At 35.6% G+C, this 27,478-nt stretch overlaps 1 protein-coding gene across 4 annotated transcripts in view; it reads left to right on the top strand.

Annotated features, from left to right (window-relative positions):
• LOC148871462 (PH, RCC1 and FYVE domains-containing protein 1-like) overlaps nt 1-14,589 on the top strand; it is an 80,191-nt gene extending 65,602 nt beyond the window's left edge. For all 4 annotated transcript variants that reach the window (XM_088973736.1, XM_088973733.1, XM_088973735.1 and 1 more), the window contains one exon: nt 14,121-14,589. In XM_088973736.1, the coding sequence (XP_088829862.1) occupies nt 14,121-14,277 (157 nt within the window). In that variant the 3' untranslated portion in view covers nt 14,278-14,589. The remainder of the gene's footprint in view (nt 1-14,120) is intronic.
• The last annotated feature ends 12,889 nt before the right edge of the window (nt 14,590-27,478 follow it).

Here is a 27,478-nt window from a genome sequence, read left to right as displayed (position 1 = left end):
GAGAAGTTTGTTGTTGTTCATGATCAATTCCAAAGTGGTGGAGATAATATTGATTGGGATAGCCCTCCAAAATTTGATGAAGAATCTATCACTTAGGAGAAGTGATAATGATGATTGGGATAGCCTTCCAAAGGTTGATCAAGAGTCTATTACTTATGAAGAATCTTCTATTATTTGTGCTCAACTTCAAAGTGATGGAGACAATATTTGTCAAATAAAAGAGTTTGATTACATATTCTCCATGCAAGTGTACAAAGATCCTATTGGCAGCCATTTTCTCAAAGTTTAAAATGGTTGTTAAATGAAGAATTGAGTTATTTGAAATACAAGAAACATGTCTCAATAGCTAGGAGACATGATGAAGGAATTTCAATCAATATTAGAGGTTGACATCACCAATTGCCTACCAAAGGATTAGTAATAGAAAAATGTAGTGGAAGCATAGTGGTGAATTATTCTTTTGAAGTTATTAAAACTCAAGGATGAGTTCTTTTCAAGAGGGGGAGATCGATGCAGTTCAAGTACATGCCTTGAGAAGCACCATATCATTTTAAAGGAAAGGCAAGTGGGCTTACATTTGAACTCACTAATGGGAAGTGGCATAGGTTCCTCTATTGTGGAATCAACCTCTCTGTGTTGTCGTAGTTGTGTAAAAAAAATAAGAAGCAAGATGTCATGGAGTAGACAAGGTAAGTGGAATGGGTGGGTCAAACACTGAAGTAGGCAAAGGAGTTGAAACATGAAGTGGTGTGGTGTGGGCTGCTCATTTCCTTCCCCAAAACACTCCCCTTGAGAAAGACTTCCTGAAAAGAAAGGTATGGACTTAGAAAGCAACATCCATGGTGATTATACCAACTCCCTTATAATGGACCATAACAACAATACCATTTTTTATTTCCTACATACTCAAGGAATACACTTCATTGCTTTAGGGTGTAGCTTCAAGTGGTGGGGACCAAGAATATGGGCAAAGCAAATACACCCAAACTCCCTTAATGGAACATGAAACATCCCCCTCAAGATAAAGAAGGTTGACCATAGCAATGCATCCAAGAAGGGGGTACCTGATTAATTAAGAAGACTACTGTGAGAATTGCATCACCCAAAAATCAAACTGGAGCTGGGGAACTCACCACCATATTTCTTTCCACTTCCACGATATGTTTGTTCTTCCTTCCTACAACATCATTTTGTTGTGGAGTATATGTGCAGTTACTCTAATGGACTACTCCATGCTTTAATAAATATGATGTCAGATTTTTCTCAAAGTATTTCCTATCATTGTTTGATATGAGCACCTTCACTTTTACTCAAAACTACAACAACCCCATCTAATGGAACTGTTGTACCAAAGAAGGTACCTTATCATGAGATCTTATCAAGTATACCTAAGAATATCGTGAATAGTCATCCACAGATAGAAGAAAATAAAAGTAGCAACTCCAATTTTTCTCGAGCACCAATAGTCATTTTTGCTAATTGGAACCACTCCAAGTGGTTTGTATCATCCAACTTAATTGTACTTATGGTTCTTGCCCTTAAAGGGTCACTATGACCTATGCCTCCTAGTCCCATTTCACTTGTGGTCTTGTATTCAACTCCACTGCCCTCCATAATTCCTAGAATAGCTTAGGAAATCAATTGTAGATGAGGAAAAATAGACCAGGTATAAAGGGAGAAAAGGTTGTTGCTCCCTCCAAAGACCTCAGAAAACTCCAGAATTTGAACCTACCCTCTTTAGAAATCACCAGAAAATCCAAAAAATCTAGAGCACCCTTTCCTAGGTAAATTGACGAGTCTTACTGCAATCAGGACTCTTCCTCTTCCAATTCTTCTTGATTTCGATGATCAACCCAAGATATGACACAAGGGGTTCTAGATCCAACGAAAATTCCAAGAACTAGGCACTTTTGAAGTCTTCAATCAGCTCACTAACTCACCATATGTCGGCTGGGGCTGCATGATAGAAGACTCAAAAAATCCCAAAAAAAAACTTGCTCTGATACCAAGTATAAAAGAAAAAAATAATTTGATTTGACAACAGTGAGAAAGAAGAGAGAAAGAAAGATTTTAGTAAGAAGAGAATAAGAAAAAGAAAAGAAGAGATGATGAGAAGTCAATAATGGTCTTGCTGCACCAGTCATTGTCTTATGTACTAAAAAAATATTAATTGCAAAGACTAAAATGCCCTTAATGGGGTGTCTACTATTCATAACGTAAAAACAACTCCAAAAAAACAATATAAACTAATGGGCCTTGGGCCCATTAACACAAACTAATCATTATAAACAAGAAAAGCATAAGAAACTACTGAATTTCAACAACCTAAAGTGACCTTTATGGCTTTTGAGGACTTGAATACCTCTAGTGTATTCTTTATTTCAACAACCTAAACTTTCCGATGGTTGTTGTTCCCCTAGACGGGCTTAACTATTTAGAGTGGTCAAAGGGGATTAAGTTGTATATCACTGGAAGGAGAAAAATAGGATATATCAATGGGAAGATTAAAGAACCTAGATCTAGAAGTGTAGAGCATAACAAATGGAACCATGAAAACAACATTGTGATGTTGTGGATATTAGTGTCTTTGCAACCATAAGTAAGAAGTAATTTCATATGGGCTGAGATAGCCTATGAAATCTAGGAGCAAACTAAGTCTACCTATTCTGAGCAATGACACTATGCTAGCATTTATCAACTACAGACATAATCATCTACTTTTAAACAAGAGGAGAGAAGTCTTTCTGTGTATTACTCTGATTTGACTTCTATCTAGAAAGAGTTGGACCGTTATTAGAATATGAATCAGAAGTGTGATGAGGATGAAAAAGCTTACAAGACTCTTGTTTCATAGCAATGGGTGTTTGCTTTCCTCTTAGGTCTAAATCTTGTATATGAATCCATTAGGATACAAATCCTAGGGAGTAAGGACCTTCCACCCGTCCAAGAAGTGTATGCCCTAGTGTAGCCCAAGGAGAGTAGGAGAAGTTTGATGAATAGTTTTGGGGTGAATCAATGGTGTCGGTAGCAAAAGGAGGTGTAGGTACAGGTGGTGGAAGTTCTTTTAAGGAGGGGAAGTGTCAAAAGAAAGCAGATGACAAGGATAAATTATGGTGCACTCACTTGTTAGAGGTCTAGGAATACTCATGACACTTGTTGAGATCTTCATGGTAAGTCGAAATGGGCTCAAGAATTGAGTAAGATTCAGTTACCTACTAATACTATGAGTCAAGAATGCTCTTTTGGTTCTGATCTCGAGGAAGATATTATTAATTCCTTCCAGGACTATTTGGAATTATATGGTAGGGAAACTCGTCAGATGGATAATTTTGCCCTTACTCCCTTGACTTCCTTTGTGTCTACATTAGGTAATTTTGCCACATCTTTCCATGTGACTTCTGATCCCCCTGACTTTCTTTGGATAATTGATTAAGGGGCCTTGAATCATATGATTAGTACATCAAGTTGCTTTCAGTCCTATTATCTCCTCTTTGGTAAGGACAAGGTGAGACTAGCTAATGGCTCTTTGTCCACCATAGATAGTCAAGGAATTGTCTCCCTCCCTTTTGGACTTCATCTTTCCAATGTTCTACATGTCCCAAAATTGCTTATTAACTTATTTTCTATTAGTAGCATTACAAATTCGTTAAACTGTTGAATAACCTTCTTCCCTTCTTGTGTCATACAAAATCTAGCCTTAGGGAAGACAATTGGCAGGGGTTGTATGGTGGACAAGCTCTATATGATAGAGAATAAGACTAGTCTTATAGTCACAAAGTCTAAGAGTCAGGTCAATTTAGCACAATTGTCTTGGTCACTTATCTTAAAAGTTTTGTTTCCATAGCTATTTAAGTCGGCGTCAGCAATTGAATTTGTGTCAAAATTGTCAATTAAGAAAATAATGTAGAACTCACTTTCCTTTAAGAAATAATAAATCTTAGTTTCCTTTTTATATTGTTTATTTTGATGTTAGGGTTCTTATTACTTTGTCTTCCGAGATTGGCTATAAGTACTTTATTACACTCATTGATGACTACTTTATGTATGCATGGGTGTATCCAATGCGGTTCATGGATGAAGTACCAAAAATTGTAAAAGATTTCTAACAAATGGTTTTTACCCAATTTTAAGCCAAAATCCAAATCTTCCAATCTGACAATGCAGAGAGAATTTCCATAGTGACCTCACAGAGTTTTTTTCTTCATGTCAATCCTTTCACTATAGCTCTTGTACTTAAACACCTCAACAAAATGGTGTTGCAAAAAGAAATAACCACCATTTTCTTGAAATTGCCTGTGGGTTACTTATTCATATGAACATTCCAAAACATTTTCAGTTGGAAGCTATTTTATGAGTTGCATATCTTATTAACCACATGCCTTCTTAATGGTTAGAGTACAAGGCCCCACATCAGCTTTTGTTTCCCAAGGTTCCCTATTCCCCTATTCCCTATTCCTCTATGTGTGTTTTGGTGTTGTTGTGTCTAAGATCTATCCCCCACTCATGGTAAACTTGACCCTCAAACTATTCCATGTGTTTTCCTAGGGTATCCCTCTTCTCAAAAGGGTTACTGGTGTTTTGATCATGTCTCCCAAAAATACCGTGTTTCTATGGATGTGTCATTTCTTGAGAGTGACCCTTATTTCTCAATTTCTCTTCAGGGGAGTGTAGTAGGGTTGCGATGAAACATGCTCAGGTTCACCTTCCTTCCCTTCCTGATCCTCCTCAGTTTCATGTTTCCTTATGTCAATGCAAGGGCAAGCCTAGTTCAAGGGATGTGGAGCATCTAAATGCTATTACCACCAGTGCCATTGGATTCCTTGGGGCCAGATTCTATCCAACCAAGTACTCTTATTCCCATTGATATGTCTGATCCCATTAACATTGATACTTCTACTATTGATGACCTAAACCTTCATATTGCTCAAAGGAAAGGTATTACATCTTGCACTACTAAACACCCCATTTCCCATTTTGTTTCTTACAAGAACATCTCACCTTCTTTTCGTGCTTTCCCTCTTCCATTGACAATGTCCCTATCCCCAAAAATGTGGTAAAAGCTTTATTAGTACCTAAATGGATAAATGCAATGAAAGAGGAGATTAATGATTTACACAAAAATGGCACATGGGAATTGGTAGTTATTATTGAGGGAAAAGAACCTATAGGATGTTAGTGGGTTTTCATAGTGAAGCATAGAGCTGATGGAGTGGATTATGTAGAATTATTTGCTCTGATAGCGAAGATGAATTCTATCATAGTCGTTTTCTCCCTTGCTGATAACCTTGATTGGGATCTTCACCAATTGGATATCAAAAATGCCTTTTTCAATGGTGATTTTGAAGAAGAGTATACATGGTACAGCATCCTAGTTTCCATGCTCAAGGCAGTGAATAGAAAGTGTGTAGGCTAAAAAAGTCCTTATATGGCCTAAGTAGTTACCAAGAGCTTGGTTTAGTAGGTTTCATGTAGTTGTACAATAGATAAATTACAAGCAATGTCAGTCCAATCATACTCTGTTTGTGAAGAAAGGGGAATGGATGATTGCAGCTCTAATAGTGTATGTTGACAACATAGTAATCACTAGTGATTGGAAAACTGAAATTCAGAAGTTGAAGGAGTTTCTTGCTATTCAATTTGAGGTAAAAGATTTAGGCCTCTTACGGTTTTCTCTTGGAATTGATGTTGCCTGTTCGCAAAAAGGGATTTTCATTTCTCAGAGGAAATACATCTTAGATCTGTTGCAAGATTCTGGTAATCTAGGGGTGAAACTAGCTGACTCTCCAATTGATCCAAACCATAAACTAGGTGATTGTCAAGGTGAAACCATCAAATATGTGAAGTAATTTCAAATACTTGTGGAAAGACTTAGCTCGTTCATGACATTAAAGATGTGAAACCATCTATCCATTACATGCCCAGATATTTCTTATGCTATAGGGGTTCTTAGCTAGTTCATGCAGGCTCCCAAAGCTACTCACTTAGAAGCACCTAAGAGGATCCTCAAATATCTCATAATGTTTCTAGGTGCTGGTTTGTTGTTCCAGAAGCATGGGCATTTGAAGGTTGAGCTATATACACATGTTGATTGGGTTGGATCTATTAATGATAGAAAATCCATAAGTTGTTATTGTACTTTTGTGGGAGGGAACTTAGTCACATGGAGAAGCATAAAACAAAGTGTTTTGGCTAAGTCTAGTGTTGAAGCTTAATGCAAGCAATGTCTTATGGAGTGGTTGAGATCATGTGGATTAAGAACTTGTTGAGTGAGCTGGGATTTGCAATGGATAATCCCATGTCCTTTTATTGTGATAACAAGGCTGCTATGAACATTGCAGCCAATCCTATGCTTCATGATAGGACCAAGCATATTGAGGTGGATAAACACTTCATTAGTGAGAAGCTTGTTAGTAGGGAAGTATGTACTCCCTATGTCAGTTCTGAAGAGCAACTTGTAGATATTTTCACTAAGGCTGTGTTTGGTTGCAATGCAAATAAATTTGAACTGATACAAAACTATGCCAACACATGATTTGAGTGTAAATTCTGACCTATTTTTGTTTCAAATTTTAGCTTATTTTGTTTGATTATAGTACAAATGAAGTAAATTAAAACAAGAAACGAAATAAAGCAAAACACAAAAAAAAAATTAAATGAGAAATTTTCATTTTTTTTTTCATTTGCACTTCCATGCATTTGTACTAGTGCAAATAAAATTGCACTGCAACCAAAAACAACCTAAGGGTTTACATCACTTGTGGCATAATGATTTGTGTGACAAGTAGGGGTGGAAATGAGTCGAGCCTTTAATGAGCTATTCAAGCTCATCTCGGTCTAAACTGATCTTTGAGTTGAATTCGAGCCCAATATATAGGCTCGTTTTCTATTCAAGCCAAGCTCAAGCTTAATATAGCTCAACTCGCAAGCTTAATTGAGCTTATATATATAACATTTTTAGTTTTTATATGTATAATAATAACTAATTTTTATAATTCTTCATTTTTTTATATGAAAAATGAAAAATAATGTTATATATATATACATATATATAATTTTTTTTTAATTCTATAAGAAGCTTGGCTTGCAATTGAGTTCAAGCCAAGTTGAGCTTGAGCTTACGAGCTTCTAAGTAAATCCGAACTTGAGATCAAGCTCGAGCTTGATGGTTTTTTGGCGAATCGAGCTTGAATAGCCAGATATTTAGCTCGACTTGGCTTGAATCCACTCCTAGTGACAAGTTGGGCATGATTGGCATCTATGTCCCAACTTGAGGGGGAGTCTTGAAAATGCTCTACTTTTTTCATATTTATTGTTGTAAGGGCACTGGTGTAATTTCTCTCTTTTATTTATGGTTGCCCTAGTCTTGGTGATTGAAGAAAGAGTAATATGGTACCTATATTTAAGAACAAAGGCAATGTAAAAAGTTGTAATAACTATTAGGAGGATTAAGCTCATGAGCCACACTATGAAACTTTGGGAGAGAACAATTGAGCAATTTGGGTTTATGCCAGTGGGATCAATTGTGGAAGCTATCTTTCTTTTGAGAAAATTGATAGAAAAGTTTAGAGAGAAAAAGAGAAATTTCTTTATGATGTTTATTGATATAGAGCAAGCATATGATAGAGTTCCTCGAGAGATAATATGGTGGGTCTTGGAAAAGAAAGGAATTCAAAATAGGTATATAGACTTACTAAGGGTATGTATGATGGTGTAATAATATTAAAAATCTGTAGGAGATCACAATTACAATGGATTTTCACTAAGGTTCAACGCTTAACCCTTATTTATTTGTATTGGTTATGGACGAATTCACTAAACATATTCGGGAGGAGGTCACATGGTGCATGCTGCTTGTTGATGACATTGCTTTAATTGATGGAAACCAATGAAGGATTAAATCAAAATTAAGCTTATGAACAAATTCCTTGGAAACAAGAGGGTTTTAAGTAAGTAGGAGTAGAACAGAATACATAACATGTAAATTTAATAATGATAGGAGTGCAAATCTAAGTACACTTAGGACTAGAGACCAAGAGATAGCTCGATGTGAGCTTTTTTGGTATCTTGGTTCGATAATTCATAACAAGGGAGAGATTGAGGTGGATATCGCCCATAGAAAGAAGGATGGACAAAATGGTGGGTTGCATCTAGAGTTTTATGTGATAGGCGAATACCACTTAGATTAAATTCTAAAACACAGTTGTGGTAGAAATGTGTATGCTGAGATGGATGAGTGGAAAAAACTATATAGGATAGGATAAAAAAGTGGAGTCATTGGAAGGAACTTAGGAGTAGCTCCAATAGGTGGGAAAATGAGAGAAGGTAGACTAAGATGGTTCGGTCTGTACGTAGGAAACCATCAACAAAATCTGTAAGAAGGGGTTTGCTACAAGTTGGAGGGGCTAGAAGAACAAGGGGTAGATTAAAATAGACACATGTAGCTCCATAATTCGAAGCATTCCCCTTACACATAGTTAAGCAATGGATATGACTGGTAAAATAGGATTCATGTAGCTAACCCCATCTAGGAACAAGGTTTGGATGATGAGATCCTCTAGCAGCCTTAGGCAGCTAAAAAACAAAGTCCATGGAAATATCAACCCAAGGATAGAAGAATAGGTAAAGGTGTGTACAGACCAGCATTTGAAGCAATCCCCTTGCACATAGAATGATGCATCCCTCTCAGATTAGTTTTCTTGGTCTTATCCTTTCCAAAATGTCCAATTTCATGGGCCTCCTCCATAATGAGCTACCATAGAGATGTGTTATGAATGCATAAGCAGTCTTTAAAAAGAAAACCTTCGGCCAACAAATAATTTTGATTTTCTCCTTCTCATCAGTCATCAGTCATAATTTTCCTACAGAACTCATCCTTCATTTGTTGCTCCAAGGCATCGGCCACATCATTTAAAGTCCTGAATTTGTGCTTGAGTACAAAAGTATACTCATGGAGGAAATTGACCCACCAGGCTTAGGGTGCAATTTATGGATATTATATGCCTGATATGGGGCATATCATATTGATATAGAAGGGTATGGGAAGAAGCTAGTGGTAAGTTCCAGAAATGCTCACCAAGGTTTTTGGGAGCAGACTGCGATTCTAGATTACTGTCTTGATAAAGAAGAATAACTCCGAACTATGAAGTGGTAATGAATCCGGATGGGGAAGTTAGAGATCGACTCAGAGTTCTGGAGCGCAGCTTGGTTGGGCGCTTCATTAATTCCGACCCAGAAGTGGAAAAGATTAAGGAATGGGCCATTGCTGAATAGTGACCTGAGAAACCTTTTTCCAGTAAGAAGACTGAATGCTGTTTTCTTTCTCTTCGCTTTCAAAAGCGAGGAGGAGGCAAGCAATATCCTGTTGAGAGAGCAGAACTGTGTGCCTGACCTCAGAATTGGGAGATGGAATCCTTTAGTTGGATCTATTAGAAATTTGGGTCCTTTAAACATGGTTTGGATTGTTGTTTTCGGGATTCCCCTGCATGCATAGAGCTTCCAAACCTTTAAGGCTGTGGGAGACGCATGTGGAAGATTCAGGTTTGTTGATTCTAAACACTTTCTTGAAGAACTTGTTTGCTGCTCGCATCTTAATTGAAGTTGAAGAGATCCACCTTGTCCCTGCTTCTTCTGGAGAAGTCTTCGATTTAAGATTGATCATAGAAGGGCCTTACCCAACAAGGTGGATTGAAAACATGGAGACATGGAGTGAGGAGGCCAAGAAGGTCTGGCAGTGTTCTAGAGTTTGTGGAGGGAAGACGAATAGCCAGTTCGAAGGGAAAGGAGGGTGTTTTTGGAAATAGACTTAATTTTAGTGCATCTGGGGACTTGTCCTTGGGAAGAATTAGGAATAATGAGAGGGAACTCCCAAAAAATATCAAAAGAGGTGGGGGCCGTGTGATATTGAATGGTGAGAGAGAAGACCTTTAAACTTAAGTGGGGCAGAGATGATGAGTTTATTTTTATGAAATGACAGTGGTATCAGGGGAGAGAGGAGAGTTTGGGGGTCCACGTGGAAGGAGAAACTAAAGAGAGGGTAGGGGAGTTGAAGGAGAGAGTGGAAGGGAACATCAGAAGACGAAGAGGCGTCTCGGGGAGGAAAGAAGGTGAAGGCTCGAACGAGGTTCGAGTTTCGAAAGACAGTGCAGTCAAGAAAGCTGGGGAAACTTCAAAGACATCTCGTTTCAGGCTGGGGGTTTTGAAAGAGAGGAATTTTAAGCAGAGCCAAAGAGCTGGGTGTGTGTTTCAGTCTGAAGATCTGCGGAAATGGATTGTGCATAAGAACCGGGAGGAGACAGATCAAAGTGGAAGCACAGCTGAAGGGTCTGATCCAGGGAATCGCTGCAGGGGAAGGGAGGATCGAGAAGTCGAGTTCTGGTCAGCAAGCAGGTATTGTTCTGAGTTTTGATGATTTTGAAGTCGAGCTTCCTTCCTCTTCTTCCTTCTTGTCACATCAAAGAAGTTTGGAAAAGGAGAACAGAGGGATAGTTTGCTTAGAAATTCAGTCGGAAGGAAGGGAGGTGGTTTCTGGGGAAGCGGTGAAGGGACCAGTTAGGGGGGAAGGGGAGGACAAGACAGAAGTGATAGGCAGGGATGGAGAGGAAGGGATTGACGTAAAGAGACGTTGTCTGAGAGTGAGAAAGAGGCTCTGGACAAGGACGACAATTCTGGCTCGGCTTTATAACGTGAAGAGTTCCAAAAGGTAGAAATCGTAGCCGGCAGGATTGGAGTCTATTTTGGTTGGAGAAGACGTGTTCACAAGGATGGAGACTTCGAATATTCAGAAGGATTGAAGAAAGCTAAAGAGGCAAATAAGACTCACTTTGTCCATGTGTCAAAGGTTTTTTCAAGGCTAAAAGATGTATTGATTGGGGCAGGACCATCCAATAAATATAAAAGAGTTTACAAGAGGAAGAAATTAAAAGTTCTGGAATGAAGAAGAAGGGTGATGAAAGGATGGAGGAGGAGCTTCAAGCTGCAGGAGAGGAGGTTGCGTCGACCTTGATAAGGGGAGATCTAGAGATCAGGACAGGGTCTGGGGACGAGAAGGAGGAAGGAAGCCAAGTGGATGAAAGTAGTTTAGTTTTGTCTCAACAAGCTGATAAAATTAAGGAGGGGGAAAAAGTGGAGCTTAACAGTTTGGCTTTTCTTTTGGGGAGGTGAAAGTTTGCTAGAAGAGCTTTTGAAATATTTGAAAAAGGGAAAAAGGAAGAGAGAGAGAGAGAGAGAGAGAGAGAGAGAGAGAGAGAGAAGAAGAAGCTTCGACGGAAACAGGATTTAATTTGGGACGAGGATGATGATAGATGTGACGGGGCATTTAATCCTGAAGACTAGACATTATGTGTTAAGGGGGCCCTTGTTTTCTTTTCTATCTATATAATTTTTCTCTTTACTCTTCAAAAAAAAAATGCCTTTAAGGCTTCATGATCTGAACACATTAAATCCATCTTGGCCCTCATAGCATTTATCTACTTTTGGGTGTCTATATTCAAAGAAAAAAAAATCAATTCATGGGATTTTCCTCATTGTCCTTAGTTTCCTTTAGTTGTATTTCATGACCAAAGCTTAATTGCTGTAGGAAGCACAATGAATGGCTCATATGGGGACTTACTCATTGGAATAGTGCTGTTTTTATCAAGAACTGTTTCTTGATAAAGGTATCATTAATCATTTTCTTCTTCTAGTAATTTGGCTTTCTTTTTTTCATTTCATTTATGCTCACATCTTTTAAAGATAAATTGTTAATATTCTAATTTTAGAAGAAAAAAGGCTGAGTATAATAAAATCTCATTGTACCCTCTCTCTCACTTCCCTGTTTTAACACCAGGAACTCCCTATCCAGTTATCTCCAAATGCTGATGCAGGAAGCCAGAATTTGACACCAGAAACCAAGATCTCCATTTGTGGCTTATAGAAAGGATTTTTGCAGTCCATTCTTCACAGTTAATGATTCAATTGCTACTGCTTCTAGAAATAAATGGGGGAAGGTGGTGTGTTGAACTAGCTTATTAGAAAATTACGATTCTCAGGTCGTATAAGTTGTCAGGCAGTTGTGGAAAAAGAAATTATGGAGGACTAAATGCCAAGATATGATTTAAAGCTAGTAATAGCAATTTTGGGGAAATTGAAAGAGAATTGGTATTTTCCAGAGCTTAGGTCTATTTTTTGGGTTTGTGGATGTAAGGGCAAGTCAATGGGAAGATAAATGAAGGTTTTTTCTAGAACTATAGAGTTGTGTGATTGGATTTGAAAATTATTGTAGAGCTAAAATTCATGTAATACACAGATATTTTTAGAGAGAACAAAAGTTAATATTTGAGGTTGGAATATTTTTTTTTTTTTTTTCAAACTGAAGAGATACTTGGAGTGTTAACTAAAGTTGGGTATTGAATTTAAAGGGATTCTGAGATGGTTTGTAATGAAAGGACTAGAGTTCCCGGAATTGTAAACTTTTGAAGCTAACACTTTTAGGCTTAACTTTCCCTCAACTTTCTTTGTCTCTCTTATTTTCTATCAAACCATGCACAACCTTGGTGAATTTGAAGGATTCTTACTTGGAATGGAGAATGACCTAAAATATGAGCCATCACTAATTCATACTTGGGTTCCACCAAGGTTCAAAAGGGATGAGTTAGAGAAAGTGTTAAAGGTTGTGAATTGAAGGAAAATGAAACACTTGCCTAGGATCATTTAGGTGATATTTGGTACTGTGGCTGTTTCTACTTGAAACATTGCCATATCAGCAACACCTAGGCATTTTGAGTTTAAAACTTTAAATGCCAATTTTCTATTTGGTTGAGACTGTCATAAACTAGAACATAAACCAGGGGGTGTTAAGGGAAACGCCAAATTTACGTTTCCTCCATCAACTGCCTGTTTGAAGAAACAGTACCTGGCTCTTAGTCGGCATCCCATGTGGCTGTGTGGAGATATATTCTCATGCATTGCATACCAGTAAAGATGTAAAGATGTATATACACCATTGAGAACCCATAAGCCCTACCTCCAAAACAAAGGTTCTTTTTATGGTTCTAAACTTCTAGAAGCATTAGATTTGCATCTAAATGCTATTCTATCTGTAGTAATGAGCCAATCATCAGGAAACATTTATTTTTAAATTTGGCCACCAGATGCAAGTATTAGTGTGGTGTCACATTGGTAAACATTTCATTTAAAAGTTTTAGATAGTAATTCCAATACCAAACGCAATACCTGCTCAAAACACTCTTTCAACACCTAGCCAACACAAGTACCAACCAAACAAGTTTAATGTCAAAATGTCCGTGTTAGCATTTCAGGAGTTTTGACATGAAATTCCATGGCCTCTCTGAACATTTGATCCTGAAATGGCTATGGTACCAAATACAACCTTAATCTTTTATTTGATATTGATGGCTTTTAATGATCACTCTCTAGACCTTAAGGATCATTCTCCAAAAGGTCACAGCAAAAAAAAAAAACATGCTTTGCAACTTTATACTTAAATATAACCACTTGGCTCCTGCATTCGGAACAAGCTAGTGTTAGTTTTATCCATAAGAAAAGGTAATAAAGTGCATTGGTTCTCTACTATTTTATTTGGCCTTTATGAAATTTGAAACCTTTAAACGGAAGCTGACAAAAGATTGTAAAATTAATAAGTTGAGTTCACTTTGGGTTAAAAGCAGTCCTTATTTAAGTTTTTCTAAAGCTTGTACAACTAAGTGGATGAGAAGTCATTAGGCTTTTACTTCCAAAGTCCCATTTGACTTTTAGCTGGTTTATGCTTCAGTTTATAAAAGAATAATCATAGCTTTTGAATGTTTTTTGTCCCCTACTTTGGCCCAATTTTTCAGCAGTTGTGATTACTCTCACTCAAGATCATTGTCTACAAACCAATTCTGTGATTGTCCTATTTGGTCAAATTTAGAAGTTCCAATATGTCATTAGCTAATATACCTCTATAACTCAAAACCAATCAAATTAAGCAGATATTATATTTTCTTGCACTGTGGATTAACATGAACCTGTACATGTTTGCTCATTTGCATTAAGAAGCTTTTTAGCACCATTTTCATATGTAATCACTAGTTCAAATTCTATCTCACCCTAACTACATGTATCTTCTCTTAATATTTATGCAGCAAAAGAAAATTTGATTCGCAACAGGCTGAAGAATGGTGGAAGGAAAACAAGGATAGAGTACTTAAGAAATATAACCACCCAGGGACAGATGGTGCTCCAGTGGGATCATCTGTTCCATCTGTTTCTGAGGAATCTGAGACAACTACTCAAACATGATGAAATGAATGGAAAAACATGTGGAATTTAAGAAGAAAAAAATGCTCATAAATGGCATTATGGCGATCAGTTCTAATTAAAGAAACAGCTTCTGTTCCTAGGATAATAGAGATGATTTCCTCAAGTTTATATACTTTGTATTTCATTTATTCTTTAATTCTTTTGTTCTTTTCACATGTTTCCTTTTTCTCCTTTTGTTCCTGTATGTTCTTTGACATCTATTTGATATGACTGTACTATACAGTAGGTGAACTTTTCTAGATAATTACTATGCCACTGTAAAGCTCTCCTTCACATTTCTTTCTCATTCAAGCCCATTCTTTTTTGATGGATATTCTAAGTTCAAAAGTCGATCTGAACAGCCTTGTTACCTGTCTAGGGAATATAAACAAAATAGACAGTTCATACCCTCAGTTGCATATCTAATCCTATCAACAAGATAAAGACACTGCCAAGAAATAGAACTATCATTTTTGGACAAATTATTAACAGACAAAGGAATTTGTTTCCACACTGATACGGACTTCCTTGTTTCTTATAGATTGCCTTCAGCTCTGCTTGAATGGCACTTGGGAGGTGGACAAACATCCTCCCGCAGCACAAATAGACCCTGGTCACATGCTGATGATAAAACCTTTTGATCCATAGGAGTCCCTCCACTGTTTATCTTTGTATATATTCCTTATGGGAGGTCTCCACTCTCCAGCACCTGTATTCCACACCTGCACCAGTAGACGTAAAATGAAAATCTCGAATGCTTCTGTTTTCATTTGTTTTTGGAATTGCCACATCAGCAAAAACAAAAACATGTTCTTTAACCCTATTTTTGTTTTCAAAGTGAAAAACAAGTTGGTTTTGTTTTGAAAAACAATACGTATTTTTGGAATCAACAAAATATTGGTTTTTAAAACAAAAGAAAATCTAATATAGGAATTATATGATTTGTAGAACATGATGTTGACTGATCAGATGAAAACATGTTTTTGAAACCAGATTCAAGAACATGTTTTTGGCTTCAGTTTTGAAAAAAACATGTATACAACCAAGAATATGTTTCTTGTGTTTTTGTTTTAAGTAACAATGTGTTTTCAAACAAGATAGTCTTGATTTGTTTTTAGAACCGAAAACAAGAAAAACAATTCACATTGTAGAACTCCCCCTAAATGGATAGGTCTGTTGTTTTTAAAAACAATTTAATTCTTGTACCACAATTTATGGTAAAAAGAAATTTCTATCCCACTTAACAAGTTTATTTGCTCATCAGTCTGCTCTAAATTTCAAATCAACAAAAGCATCTTACTAACGAGATTGCCAGAGATCACATTTTCGACTGGAGATGCAGCCTCCATAGCAAGATAAAAAGAATAAACTATATTGAATGGACAATTGAGGAATGGGTGTTCCACAGTTTTAGCTGGATTGGTTACAAAGAGGGCAAGAGCTGCCTTCAATAATTCCTTTTTGTCACAGAACAATTCCAACCCCAACATAATCTCTGCAAATTCTCCAGAGAAGCATTCTGTACGTTGGTGGAATCTTTAAGGCCTAAATTCTATTGAGCAAATATGGTAGTTGAGGATGTAAATTAGGTCTCTAGATTTTACACAGCTGATAAACAAAAGTTTTTGACAGTGAATTTTCCAGATTTAGGTTCAAGCCATAAGGATTTTATTTTTTTAAGCCAATTGACCAATGAGATTAGTCTACAGAATATCTCTCACCTCCCTCTTGGAAAATAGCATCAATTTTCAGTCTATACCTACTACCTGAATTCAACAACTAAATTCTGATGTTTTTTCCTACGAGGTCCAGATGGGGCATAAAATTCTTTTCCTCTAGCAATCCAATTCATGTTCTAAACATTCAAATCAGAATTAGCAAACTAAATTCTGATGTTCTATGAAACTGGTTCAGGGGACTGGTTTAAGGCTCCTCCACCCCCTGAACCGGTCAGATATTTATCGGTGGATATAGGCCGTTATTTATTTATATAAATTTATATAAATATATAACATAAATATATATATATATATATATATGTGTGTGTGTTATTTATTTATTTATTTATAAATATGTTTATTTATATTGCATTTTTGTAAACTTTTTATAAAAACATGTATATATATGATGAATATAGTTCAAAAAATACTTGTGTTTTTTGTTTTTCTTTATTTAAAATGTTACATTTTGTTTTCATTTTAATAATTTTTTATTTTTTAAATTATATTAGATACACACACATATATATATGTATATAATACCTAATTTTTATATGTATATTTTTATTTTTATAAAATGTTTGGCTCACAATCGAGCTCAAACTTACGAGCTTTTGATTCAAGTTGAATCTGAGCTCAAGTCTCTAGCTTGAGCTTGAGCTCAACCCTGATGATATATTGGTGGGCCAAGCTTGAATAGCTAGATATTCAGCTCAAATTCACCCCTAGTGAGCAGGTTTGATTCTATCCTTCTACAGATCAAGAAGGCTGCTAGCCAAAACTTTTGAGGGAGCTAGCCTGGTTAGGATACATTAACCGATAAAGAAGGAAGTGACCCTTAACAACATGAAGCTTTTTTTTGGTATTTAGCGCCACACCCCACTAATAACCTCCCTTCCCCAAATCAGTGGTTGTGGGAATCGATTTTACATCTATGCTGGAGCAAACCAAATAACACACCAACGAAAGGAAGTAACCTTTAACAACATGAAGCTTTTTTTTTTTTTTGGTATTTAGCGCCACACACCACTAATAACCCCCCTCCCCAAATAGGTGGTTGTGGAAATCGATTCTACATCTATGCTGGAGCAAACCAAATAACACACCAACGAGCCACCCCTCGGTTGGTTTAACAACATGAAGTTTTTGTGTCACAAAGATTCTCATTTGCAATTCCAACAAAAGATTCTCCTAGGGAAATCATGGGCTGTAATGGGCCAACCAACAAAAGAGAAGTGGAAGAGCTAGAAAAGTTACTTGATTCCTCAACAGAGAATTAAAGATCAAACTCAACTAGTCCCTAAGGTTGTATTTGGTTTGAAAGTGTATAGGTTTCCCTACCTTTTCTTCAAACCAAACACAATCTAAGCGAAGCTCCTTTTGTGTTATTGCTGGTTGAAGAAACAAGCACCAATGGTGATGAACTAAGGTTGTTTTGGTACCATTGCCACTTCTACATAGAATATTTTGTGTTGGTCAATATAAATTTTATGAGAAATTGTCTTGTCACATCACATTAGATAACCACTTCCACTAAAAAATTATAGGCATAGGATTAGGTATTGTCATTTATAAAAGAACCACCAAATTAGACATTTCCTAAATAAGCTGAATGGTATCCAATGTTGTATTGATAACTCAAAACATTTGTGGTAGTGTATATATATATATATATATATATATATATATATATATATATATATATATATATAGTATTAACTCATAAAATTTGTATTAACTAACCAAAAATGTTGCAAGCAGAAGTGGAAATGGTACCAAACAAAACCTAAGTCCTCTTAAGGGCCTTTTTGTTTTCCAATAAATAGAGGGGGAAGTTAGTCAATGGGAAAATGGCCAACTTTCACATGTTCGCTTTTCAATAAAGGCGGCCCCATAATAAAAGAAGTTTCCCTTAGGTACCACTTGTCCAACTAAGTGATACCCATCTCTCAGGAGATCAGATCTGCTCCTCACACCAACCACACAAGTAGAGGTGTAAATCGGGTCGGGCCGCTCGTGGCCCGGCATGGCCCAACATGAAATTGGATTGGCCCGGCCCAGCCTGGCATGATAGCCCACAGGCCATGCCAGGCCCCCCAATGGCTAGTTTCAGCTTTTTTTTTTGGGGGGGGGTGTTTACATAAATACCTCCTAACAACTATAAACAACTATATAGGGGGGTATTTATGTATTTTTCTTATGGAGAGGAGGAAAATGATATAAATGCCCCCCTAACAGCTATATAACAACTAGTTTAGGGGGGCTTTTTGGGTAAAGTTATAAATAACTTTATAATGACCAAAATACCCCTCCCAACAACTAAAAGTAGCTAGTTTTTTAGGATATTTTGGGCAATTGAATTATGTTCAATTCCTATAAATAGCCCTATCCTCCACCAATTCAACAATTGTCTTAATCTCTCTCTCTCTCTCTCTCTCTCTCTCTCTCTCTCTCTCTCTCTCTCTCTCTCTCTCTCTCTCTCTCTCTCTCTTTCATTCTCCGCAATATGAGTAACTCTGGTTGGCTGATTGTCTAATTTTCTAATTCTCAAGTCTCAACTTTGTTGAAGATTCAACAAGAAAAAGGCTTGCTCAACAAGCTCAATTATCTCAATTTGGGAGGCTTGGATGTTGAAAAGCTTTAACCGTTGAAATCAAGTTGGGATTTTGAACCGACAATCTGAGTAAGTCCAATTAAATTAATTTTTATATTTTTAGAATTAAAAATGGCCGGCTCTCCCGAAAATTGATTCCCCAACATGTTCACTGTTGACGATATTCAATCGCATCATGATAGTGTTAACACTGATGCTATTGATATTGATGGAAGTGGAACTTTCACCCCTGATACTAATACTAGGGAAAGAAAAAGAGGGCCTCTAAGTAGAGTAGCCTGGTTTGGAAAAATTTTAAAGTAAAGGATATTGAAGGGAAGGGAAAAATAGCAGTTTGCCAAAAATGTAGAAAAGACTTTAGCTATTGTAGCAAGGGTGGTACGGGTCATTTGAGCAAACATTTGCTCACACATGAGAAGGAAGAAGAAGAAGAAGAAGGGAAAGAAACAACACAAACACAAATTGGGAAGGGGAGTTTTAGTATATTTAAACATTCACAAGAAAAAATGAGACAAGAATTAGCAAAGTATATTGTACATGCAGAACAACCATTTATATTATCTGAGATACTAAGCTTGAAAAATGGTTGCGTAATTGTATAAATCCATAATATAAAAAAAATTCTAGGAATACTATTAGATCGGATGCTTTAAAATTTTTTTATTCATATAAACAAAATTTAATTTATTTGTTATCAAATCTTAATTCGAAAGTTGCAATTACTTCAAATGTTTGGACATCTAAATTTAACGCAAGTTATACTTGTGTTATCAGCCATTTTGTTGATAAAAATTGGCTTTTAAATAAAAGAATTTTAAGTTTTACTAGGCTTAAATGGCCATATACTGGCCCAGTTATTGTTGCAAGTATTTTAAATACTTTACATGCTTATGGAATAGAAAATAAATTATTTTCTACTAGTTTTGATACTGCCAACAATAATTATTTTGCAATAAGTATTTTAAAATCTCAATTAAAACCATGTTTAAATGGTAAATTATTTCATATTAGATGTGCATGTCACATCTTAAATTTATGTATTCAAGATGCCTTGAATATTATTTCTACTCATATTTCTAAAATTAGAAATTGTATTATATATATTAAAAGTTCAGGGGCAAGAAAACAAGAATTTAAATGTTTATGTCAAAATTATGGTTTAAAATATAAACATTTTATATTAGATGTAAAACATAGGTGGAATTCTACCTATGCTATGTTAGAAAGTTATATTTCTCATAAAAAAATTCTTACTGATTTTTATAATGCAAAAATGCCTAATGATATTATATTTGAGGAAGACTAGGAAATGGCAGTTTGTATAAGAGATTTTTTAAAACATTTTTATGATGCAACTAATGAATTATCAGGTATTTATTATCCAATTAGTTGTAATTTACCTTATCAATTAATGGTAATTAGTGATTATTTTGTAAAATATAGAAATAATCCACAATTTAAATGTATTGTTGAAATAATGGAAAATAAATTTAAAAAATATTGGGAGAACATTTCTCCCCTTTATTGTTTAGCTACAATATTAGACCCTAGGATTAGGAAAGATGGTATAGATATTTTACTTGAAACATATTGTGAAAATATGAATATTGAAATTAGAAAGAAGAAAGAAGAAATTAATAATTTGTTATTTGAAATGTATAGTTTATATGAACCTGTAACGATAGGAAATATTCCTACAACTTGTATAGCATCTTCTACTTCTGTTCTTGAGCCCAATAGTAGAAGATAAAAACTTTTTTATTTAATAAGTAGAAGGCAAAAATCTGCTACTTCTACAACAAGTTCATTTATTGAACTTAATTTTTATTTACAATCAAAATTTTCTAGTTTAGGTGAGGGAACAAATGATTTTGATATTTTATCTTAGTAGAGTGAACATTCAAAAAATTATCCAGTCCTCGCCGCCATGGCACGTGATCTAATAACCTCTCTGGTGTCTACAGTTCCATCGGAGTCTTGTTTTAGTGTAGGTACCAGGGTGTTGGACGACAAGAAAAGCTGCATGAACGATGAAAGTATAGATATGTGCATCTACTTTAAGGATTCAGTAGATACAAAAGATAGATTACAAGACAAAGGAGGGCATGATACTGTATCGTATATTTCACCTGAAGCAGATGATGAAAGTCATGACTCATGAAGTTGACTAGTTGTATAGAATTTTTTATTTTTTCAAATTATTGTAATTTATTATTTTTATTTAATTTATTTGCTATTTTTTTAATTTTTTAACAATGTAATTCTGTATTTTCAATTTGTAACTATATTGTATTTTTTATATTTTATTAATTTATTCCATTTTCATATTTCAATCATCGAAGTATCCAATGATCCAATCATTATATTTGTAATTTATATCATTCAAATTTAAATGAAATAAAATTCTTATTTTTCTTCCAATTTGTTATCCCATCATTCTTATTTGGTTAAGTATTTTCTTTCATTTATGTGTTAGATAACTTAGATTTCTCAATTCCCATTTCTTAAATTTTCAAATAGTTCCCAAAGTTCAAAGAAAGGTTAAATATTTTAGTTTTACACTTTTACTTAGAAAAGAAATCAATTTTTCAAAAAAAAAAGTAAAAAAAAATCAGTCTAGCCCGGTTTGGCCCAGGCCCAAGGCCCGCCCTGTGGCCCAGCCCAGCACGACCCAAGCCCACGACACGGCTTGCAGCCCGGCCAAGCCTAGGCCTGTGGGCCATGCCCGACCAACCCCCAAAATTTTCATCGGGGAGGGCAACACGGCCCATGGGCTAGCACGACACAGCCTGCACTTTGTGCGGGCCGCCCACCGGCACGATACACTTTACACCTCTACTTATAGGCACACCCCATTGTGCATTGGGCATATCTCCCATACATATGTGTTATTATTTACTGGAGATGTTCCCAATGCACGGTGGGATGTGCCCATGAGGAATTAACTTTCTCACCTAAGGAGGAAATATGCTAAAACTAGCTTGACGAAATTGCCTATTAAATAGGTTTGAAAAACAAAAGGCAACAAGGGTAAAAATGGTTATCAACAAAAATTTTGTGCATAAATTTGAAACACAAAAAATGAGGAAAATTTTAAAGAAATTTGATTATTGTTTTTTTTTTCTGTAAAATGTAGAAGGGATAAAACATCTCTTTTTTATCTTTTTTTTTTCTCTCTTTTTCTTTTACAATGAAGAAATCCCTCTAATTCCATTGTCATGGACATTGACTGGCTTTGTTTGAACAAAGTATCCCAATCAATGGTTGGAAAGCGGAAGGTTGAAAGAAATATTTTCAATTGTAGAATGTGTCTTGCTTATAGTAATATGATGGAGGCCTTTTTGGCTTCAATATATTTTTTTTTCTTTTGATAAAAAACCACTTAATATTAACCAAAAAAAAAAAAAGAAATACAACCAAAAAGGTCACAAAAAGGAGGATGAGACCTCCTCATCAAGTTCCCACCAATATGACAAAAAATAATAGAATCTAACAAAGAGAAAATAAAACCAATATCATCCAACGAAAGATTACAGGTCCAAGGAATCCTAAGAAGAGTTCCCATAATCCATTCTCCCCCAAAATAGCCAATAAAGAGTTAGATTTAACCACCAACAAACGACAACCATGCATGATCTACAGCTAACTCAAGAGCATGACTGATGGTAAAAAGCTTATCTTCCAACGCCCTGGATTCATATCAAACATTTCCCTCCAACAGCAAACAAAAAGCTAGAATCAAAAACTATTGAAGACAATAAGACCAAAGGAACCAGAAGAAGAATCAATCACTCATTCACAAAATATAGTAACACACTCTGAATTCAAATTATCATCTCTAATTGATTGAAGAGAAGATTTAACAAAAGACAAAGAATGAGAAAAATCTAAATCCAAATAGTTATACTCACCCACAATAGTATTTCTAACAATGAAAAACCACTTAGATAAATTCATTGAATGCCCTCTAAAAATAATCGAAATCCTTGAGTGCCAAATTTGATAACATATAACTGCCAACCAAGTGAGAAAAAGATTTGAATCATCACTAGAAAGGCCAGAAGAAGACACAAACAAAATCACATCACTCGCTAACCTAGAATTAACATATTGACACCTAACCCCTAGAGCGGAAGCAAACCAAACTGATCTAACAAATGGACAAAAAAAAAAGGTGGGACAAAGACTCTCATCCTCCTATAAACAAAAGAGACAATGATTCTCCACTATAAAGACACTGACACAAAGCCTCTAACCTCTCCAAAAGAACAACTCAAATTTAGGCAAAATTTTCAATTTCCACACCTTATGAATCAAAGTTTTAACCATAGGAGAAGGATAATTAGCACAGCCAGCCCAGATATGAAAAAACAACAAACTTAATAGAAAGAGATCCTAGTTTAGACACTATCCAGATAAAAGGCTCTTAGACACATTTCTAAAAACGAGTAGACAAAATAAGGTTAGACGACTAAGAATAAAAAGCTGTCTCTCACTCTATTTACATTCCAACATCCATTTAGATTCAATAAATATTTAATAGTTAAATTTCTATTCTCCCTACTACTAGGCCTAAAAGGAGCAATAAAACCCTGAGCCAACCTTATCCAAGAAACATTCCCCACATAGACATTATCTTGAAGAGAATCTTTAAAACCCAAATTCCTATAAAGCTCCCTCATAAACAGATCAATGGATTTCCAAATTAGAAACAATCCTTGCTTAATTCTAAGGCCTTGTTCGCTTTTCGGTAAGTTACTTATTTAGGAACATGTAGTTATCTGGGTATTTCCTGAGAAACACTTACCTAGGTAAGTATATTTACCCATTTTCTTTTATTTCTCATGTAAATAAGGCAATAACCATTTTAATCATAAAAATCCATTATTAATAAGGACAATTTTGTCCCATTCAAGTGTTGTCAACTTTCCCCCTAGGTGGGAAAGTTATTTACCCGCCTAGGAGATGTGGTACCCAAGAAAATAAACTTTCCGTGATCCCCACATAAATTTGAAAAAAGAACATGGAATTCTTGGTCAATGACAATCAAAATCCCATTGAACAACTTTCCCCCCTCTCAAAATCCAGAAAAAAAAGACGTCCCCTAAACGGAAACAATTTCTTAGATGAAAGGTATTTGGCTTTCAACAATTTTACCCACAAAGCAAACTATTTATTTAAAAAATATCCAAGTTAATTTCCATTGAAAAACTCTATTTACCTCATTGGCTTTTCTATTCCCAGACCTCCTTCAAATTTGAGGGAACAAATAGTATCCCAATTCGTCGACTTAAACATATTAGATGATCTACCAGATGTACACCAAAAAATTCCTCTGACTTTGATCAATCTTCTTATGAACTAAAGAAGGAAACTAGAAAAGGGACATGGCATGAATAGGAACCGCTTGCAACAAAGATTTTAACAAGACTAACTTTCTACACCTCCTTCAGATTTTGGGGAACAAATAGTATCCCAATTGGTCCACTTAAACACATTCTATGTTCTATCAAATTTCCCCCAAAAATTCCTCTGAATTTGATTAATCTTCATATGAACTAAAGAAGAAAACTATAAAAGAGACATGACATGAATAAAAACTGATTGCAACACAGATTTTAACAAGACTAACTTTCTAGGCTGGGAGAGATTAGAAGCTCTCCAACCATTCAATTTATTCCTTAAGTTATCTAAAATATAAGAAAGAGAATGAGCCCTATTCCTATCCCAAAATGGAGGAACACCAAGATATTTCGATTGACAATCAGATTACCCATTTTCGGTTGACGACTTAAAACATTTTTTTCCTGTTATGTCTCATATTTTTTCTACAAAAAAAAAACCCTAAATTATTAATAATTGACCAAACATATCCTAAAACTAATCAATAACATCCAATAAATTAATCACATCCTCATGAGAGACTTTAATAAAAATAAAAACATCATCAGTGAAAACAAAGGATAAATAGAAGGGGCTTCTCGACAAACTTTCATCCCCATGAATCAAATTAGCCTATTCTACTCTTCCCAATTACTTAAGAAAGCCCGACAAAGCTAAAATGAACAAATAAGGATAAATCGTGTCATCCTATCTTATCCCACAATGAGTAAAACTTTCTTGGGAACTTTCATTCACAAGAATAAAATAGGAAAAGAAGAGATATAGAAGTAAATAAGATCACACCAATACTGAGAAAAAAATTAAAGTCTTTCAAACACTCAAAACATAATATACCAGTTTGTTGTTCTATCATAAGCTTTCATCATATCAATCTCAATTGCCAAACTATCAATTCCCCTTCTTTGTTTTTTTATAAAATGAAGAGTTTCCTAAGTAATAACAACATTATCTATAATAGGTCTCCTAGGAATGAAAGCATTCTGATATGGAGAAATACATTTATCAAGAAGGGGCTTCAACTTATTAGCTAAAATATTGGCAATCACCTTTTAGACAACATTATATAAACTATTACGTCTGAAATATTTTACCTAACTGTATCATTCTAGTTAAGAATCAAGGAAATAAAAGTTTTATTAATTTTCTTCAAACATTGTTGATTTACAAAAAAAAAAAATCCTAAATAAATTGAATGATATCCCTTTTACTTCTCTAGCTTGGAAACCAGAGAAGGAAAACCATTAGGACCAAGAACTTTTAAATTACTAATAGAGAACAAAGCCCCTTTAATCTCTTCCTCCTATGGGCCAACAATCAAAACCATATTTTCATCAAAAATAATAGTGGAAAAAGATAAAAAGACCCTCAAGATTTTGACAATAGTGAAAGATTTCTTTAGAATTTTGGTGCAATTATCTTGGTCATCTTTGAACTAATCAGTTTTACTCTTTTTCCTCCTACTAGAAGCATATCTATGAAGGAAAGTGGTATTTTAATCTCCCTCTTTTAACCAAAGTTTTCCTCAAGTTTTGCCTCCCATATGACTCTTGGCATTTTAATAGATAATTCATTTCTTCTTTCCGACCTTTCAACAGATCAACAACTTCAAAATCCAATTGGCCCTTCGGTTAGACGGTGTATGCCCTTAGTTCTAATTAGATTGATGTATAGATATATTTATTGTAAATCAATAAAAGTAAATTATTGTTTTATATTGATATTGATATGTTTCTATGAAATTTCCTCTTAAACTGGACACTTATGAGATTCGTGTTAGTTTAGAATGTTCTCAGTTATTAGATAGACTTGGGGAGTTTATCCTACCAAGGTTGGCTGACACTGATGTACTGCCAAAGAAATTGGGGTAGCTTGTTTTATTTGATAGGGTTACACCCAAAGCACATGTAGTGTATGGATGAAACACTAAACCTTGACCATTTTTCGATTATGCCATGGACCTTGGAGATTGATGGGCAAATCAATGAGATCCATTGAGAGTCAAAACCTGAGTATGTTGGGGTAGTCTAAGAATTTATCTAAGTGGATAATCATAATGATAAGATCAGCCTCTTTATTGGACAAAGTGAATGGTAAGGCTTACACTCTCTTTGATGAAAACCTAAACTGACGATAGTGGATTTCAACTATGTTTGAGATTTGGTTTTGCAATATATATATATATATATATATATATATAAATGTTTTATGAAAATGTTTTAATTCCCAAGATTCATTCGAATAGAGGTGTGACATTTAAGTAATTTTATCTTTTTGTTGATGGGAACTGCAAAGCTTCAGAATTCACATCAGCACTCTACCGTGGGGAATTGGGATCTGCTCCTCACACAGGGTGCCTCACAACGACTTCACGGGCACATCTCACTCCCACCATGCATTAGGAACATCTTCCGTATTATTTCGTATATTTTCTTTTAATATTAAAGAATTCGGGTTTATTTCAGATATTTCATTATAATATTAAAGAATTCGGGTGACGTGGATGTAAGCTAGTGGAGTTGACGGAAATTTATAATTCAAAAGAATAAAATTTAGTAGTTTTTAAATGAATACAGTGCTTTTGAAGGTAATACGGAAAATGTTCCGAATGTACGGTGGGATGCACTTGTAAGGTCGGTGTGAGATCCAGTCTCTACCGTGGGCGCTCCACAAATGCCCCCAGCATATACCAACCGTGTAGTAGGAACATTTATTTCCCAGTGGCACTTGCAGGGCGCATATGTGAACTCGAAGCTTCGACGGGTGATTTCATCATTTCACCATCTTCCACGAGCATAGAACCTGCCACCCAAACCAAAATTGTGGATTACTGGGTAATTACAGTGTGTTGAGTCATGGTTTCTTTTGGTGCTTCTTTCTCAACGTTCATTACATTTGAATTTAAAGCTTGCTGTCTGTTCTTTACATAACGTCTTCGAGTCTACAGTTGCATTATCACACCTTGGCTGCTGGTGCTGCACGCCTTATTCATCTGATCCACAGTGCCACCGTAGCTTCTCATTTTTCGTGTTAAGCTGATCGGTTGGCATTTTCCAGGAGCCCGATCTCTCCCCCAGCCCTGGTACGAACACAAGGATAAATGTTGTTGCTAGGCTCGGGTATCTGATCTGATTAGCCCTGAGAGTAACGATCCATGAAGGACTAGATTAGAATGAGCAGTCACCGACTTCAGAGTGAAGTTTAGTTTAGAATTGAATGATGATTTCGCAGACTGGGTTACCTCTCTCCCAGCACCATCAGAACCAGGTTTGAAAGCAACACAGACCGAAGGAGAGTTAAATTTCCACCAAATCCACGTTTCTCGTTAATGGCTATTCAGTGTTCACCCTGTTTCTGTACTTACTTCCCATCGAGTGGCAAGAGTTTTCGACAGTCAAGAAGGGTCGATTGCGAAGGAGATGAGCGAAGGTTTAGTAAGGAGAGGAATGCGCGTAGGAAGAAGAAATGT

This window comes from Nelumbo lutea, chromosome 2 (genome assembly GCF_056320005.1).
Source record: "Nelumbo lutea isolate HS-2025 chromosome 2, American lotus-T2T, whole genome shotgun sequence".
Lineage (NCBI taxonomy): Eukaryota > Viridiplantae > Streptophyta > Magnoliopsida > Proteales > Nelumbonaceae > Nelumbo > Nelumbo lutea.
Note: the sequence above shows the minus strand (reverse complement) of the source record. Positions and strands in the feature narration are given on the sequence as shown.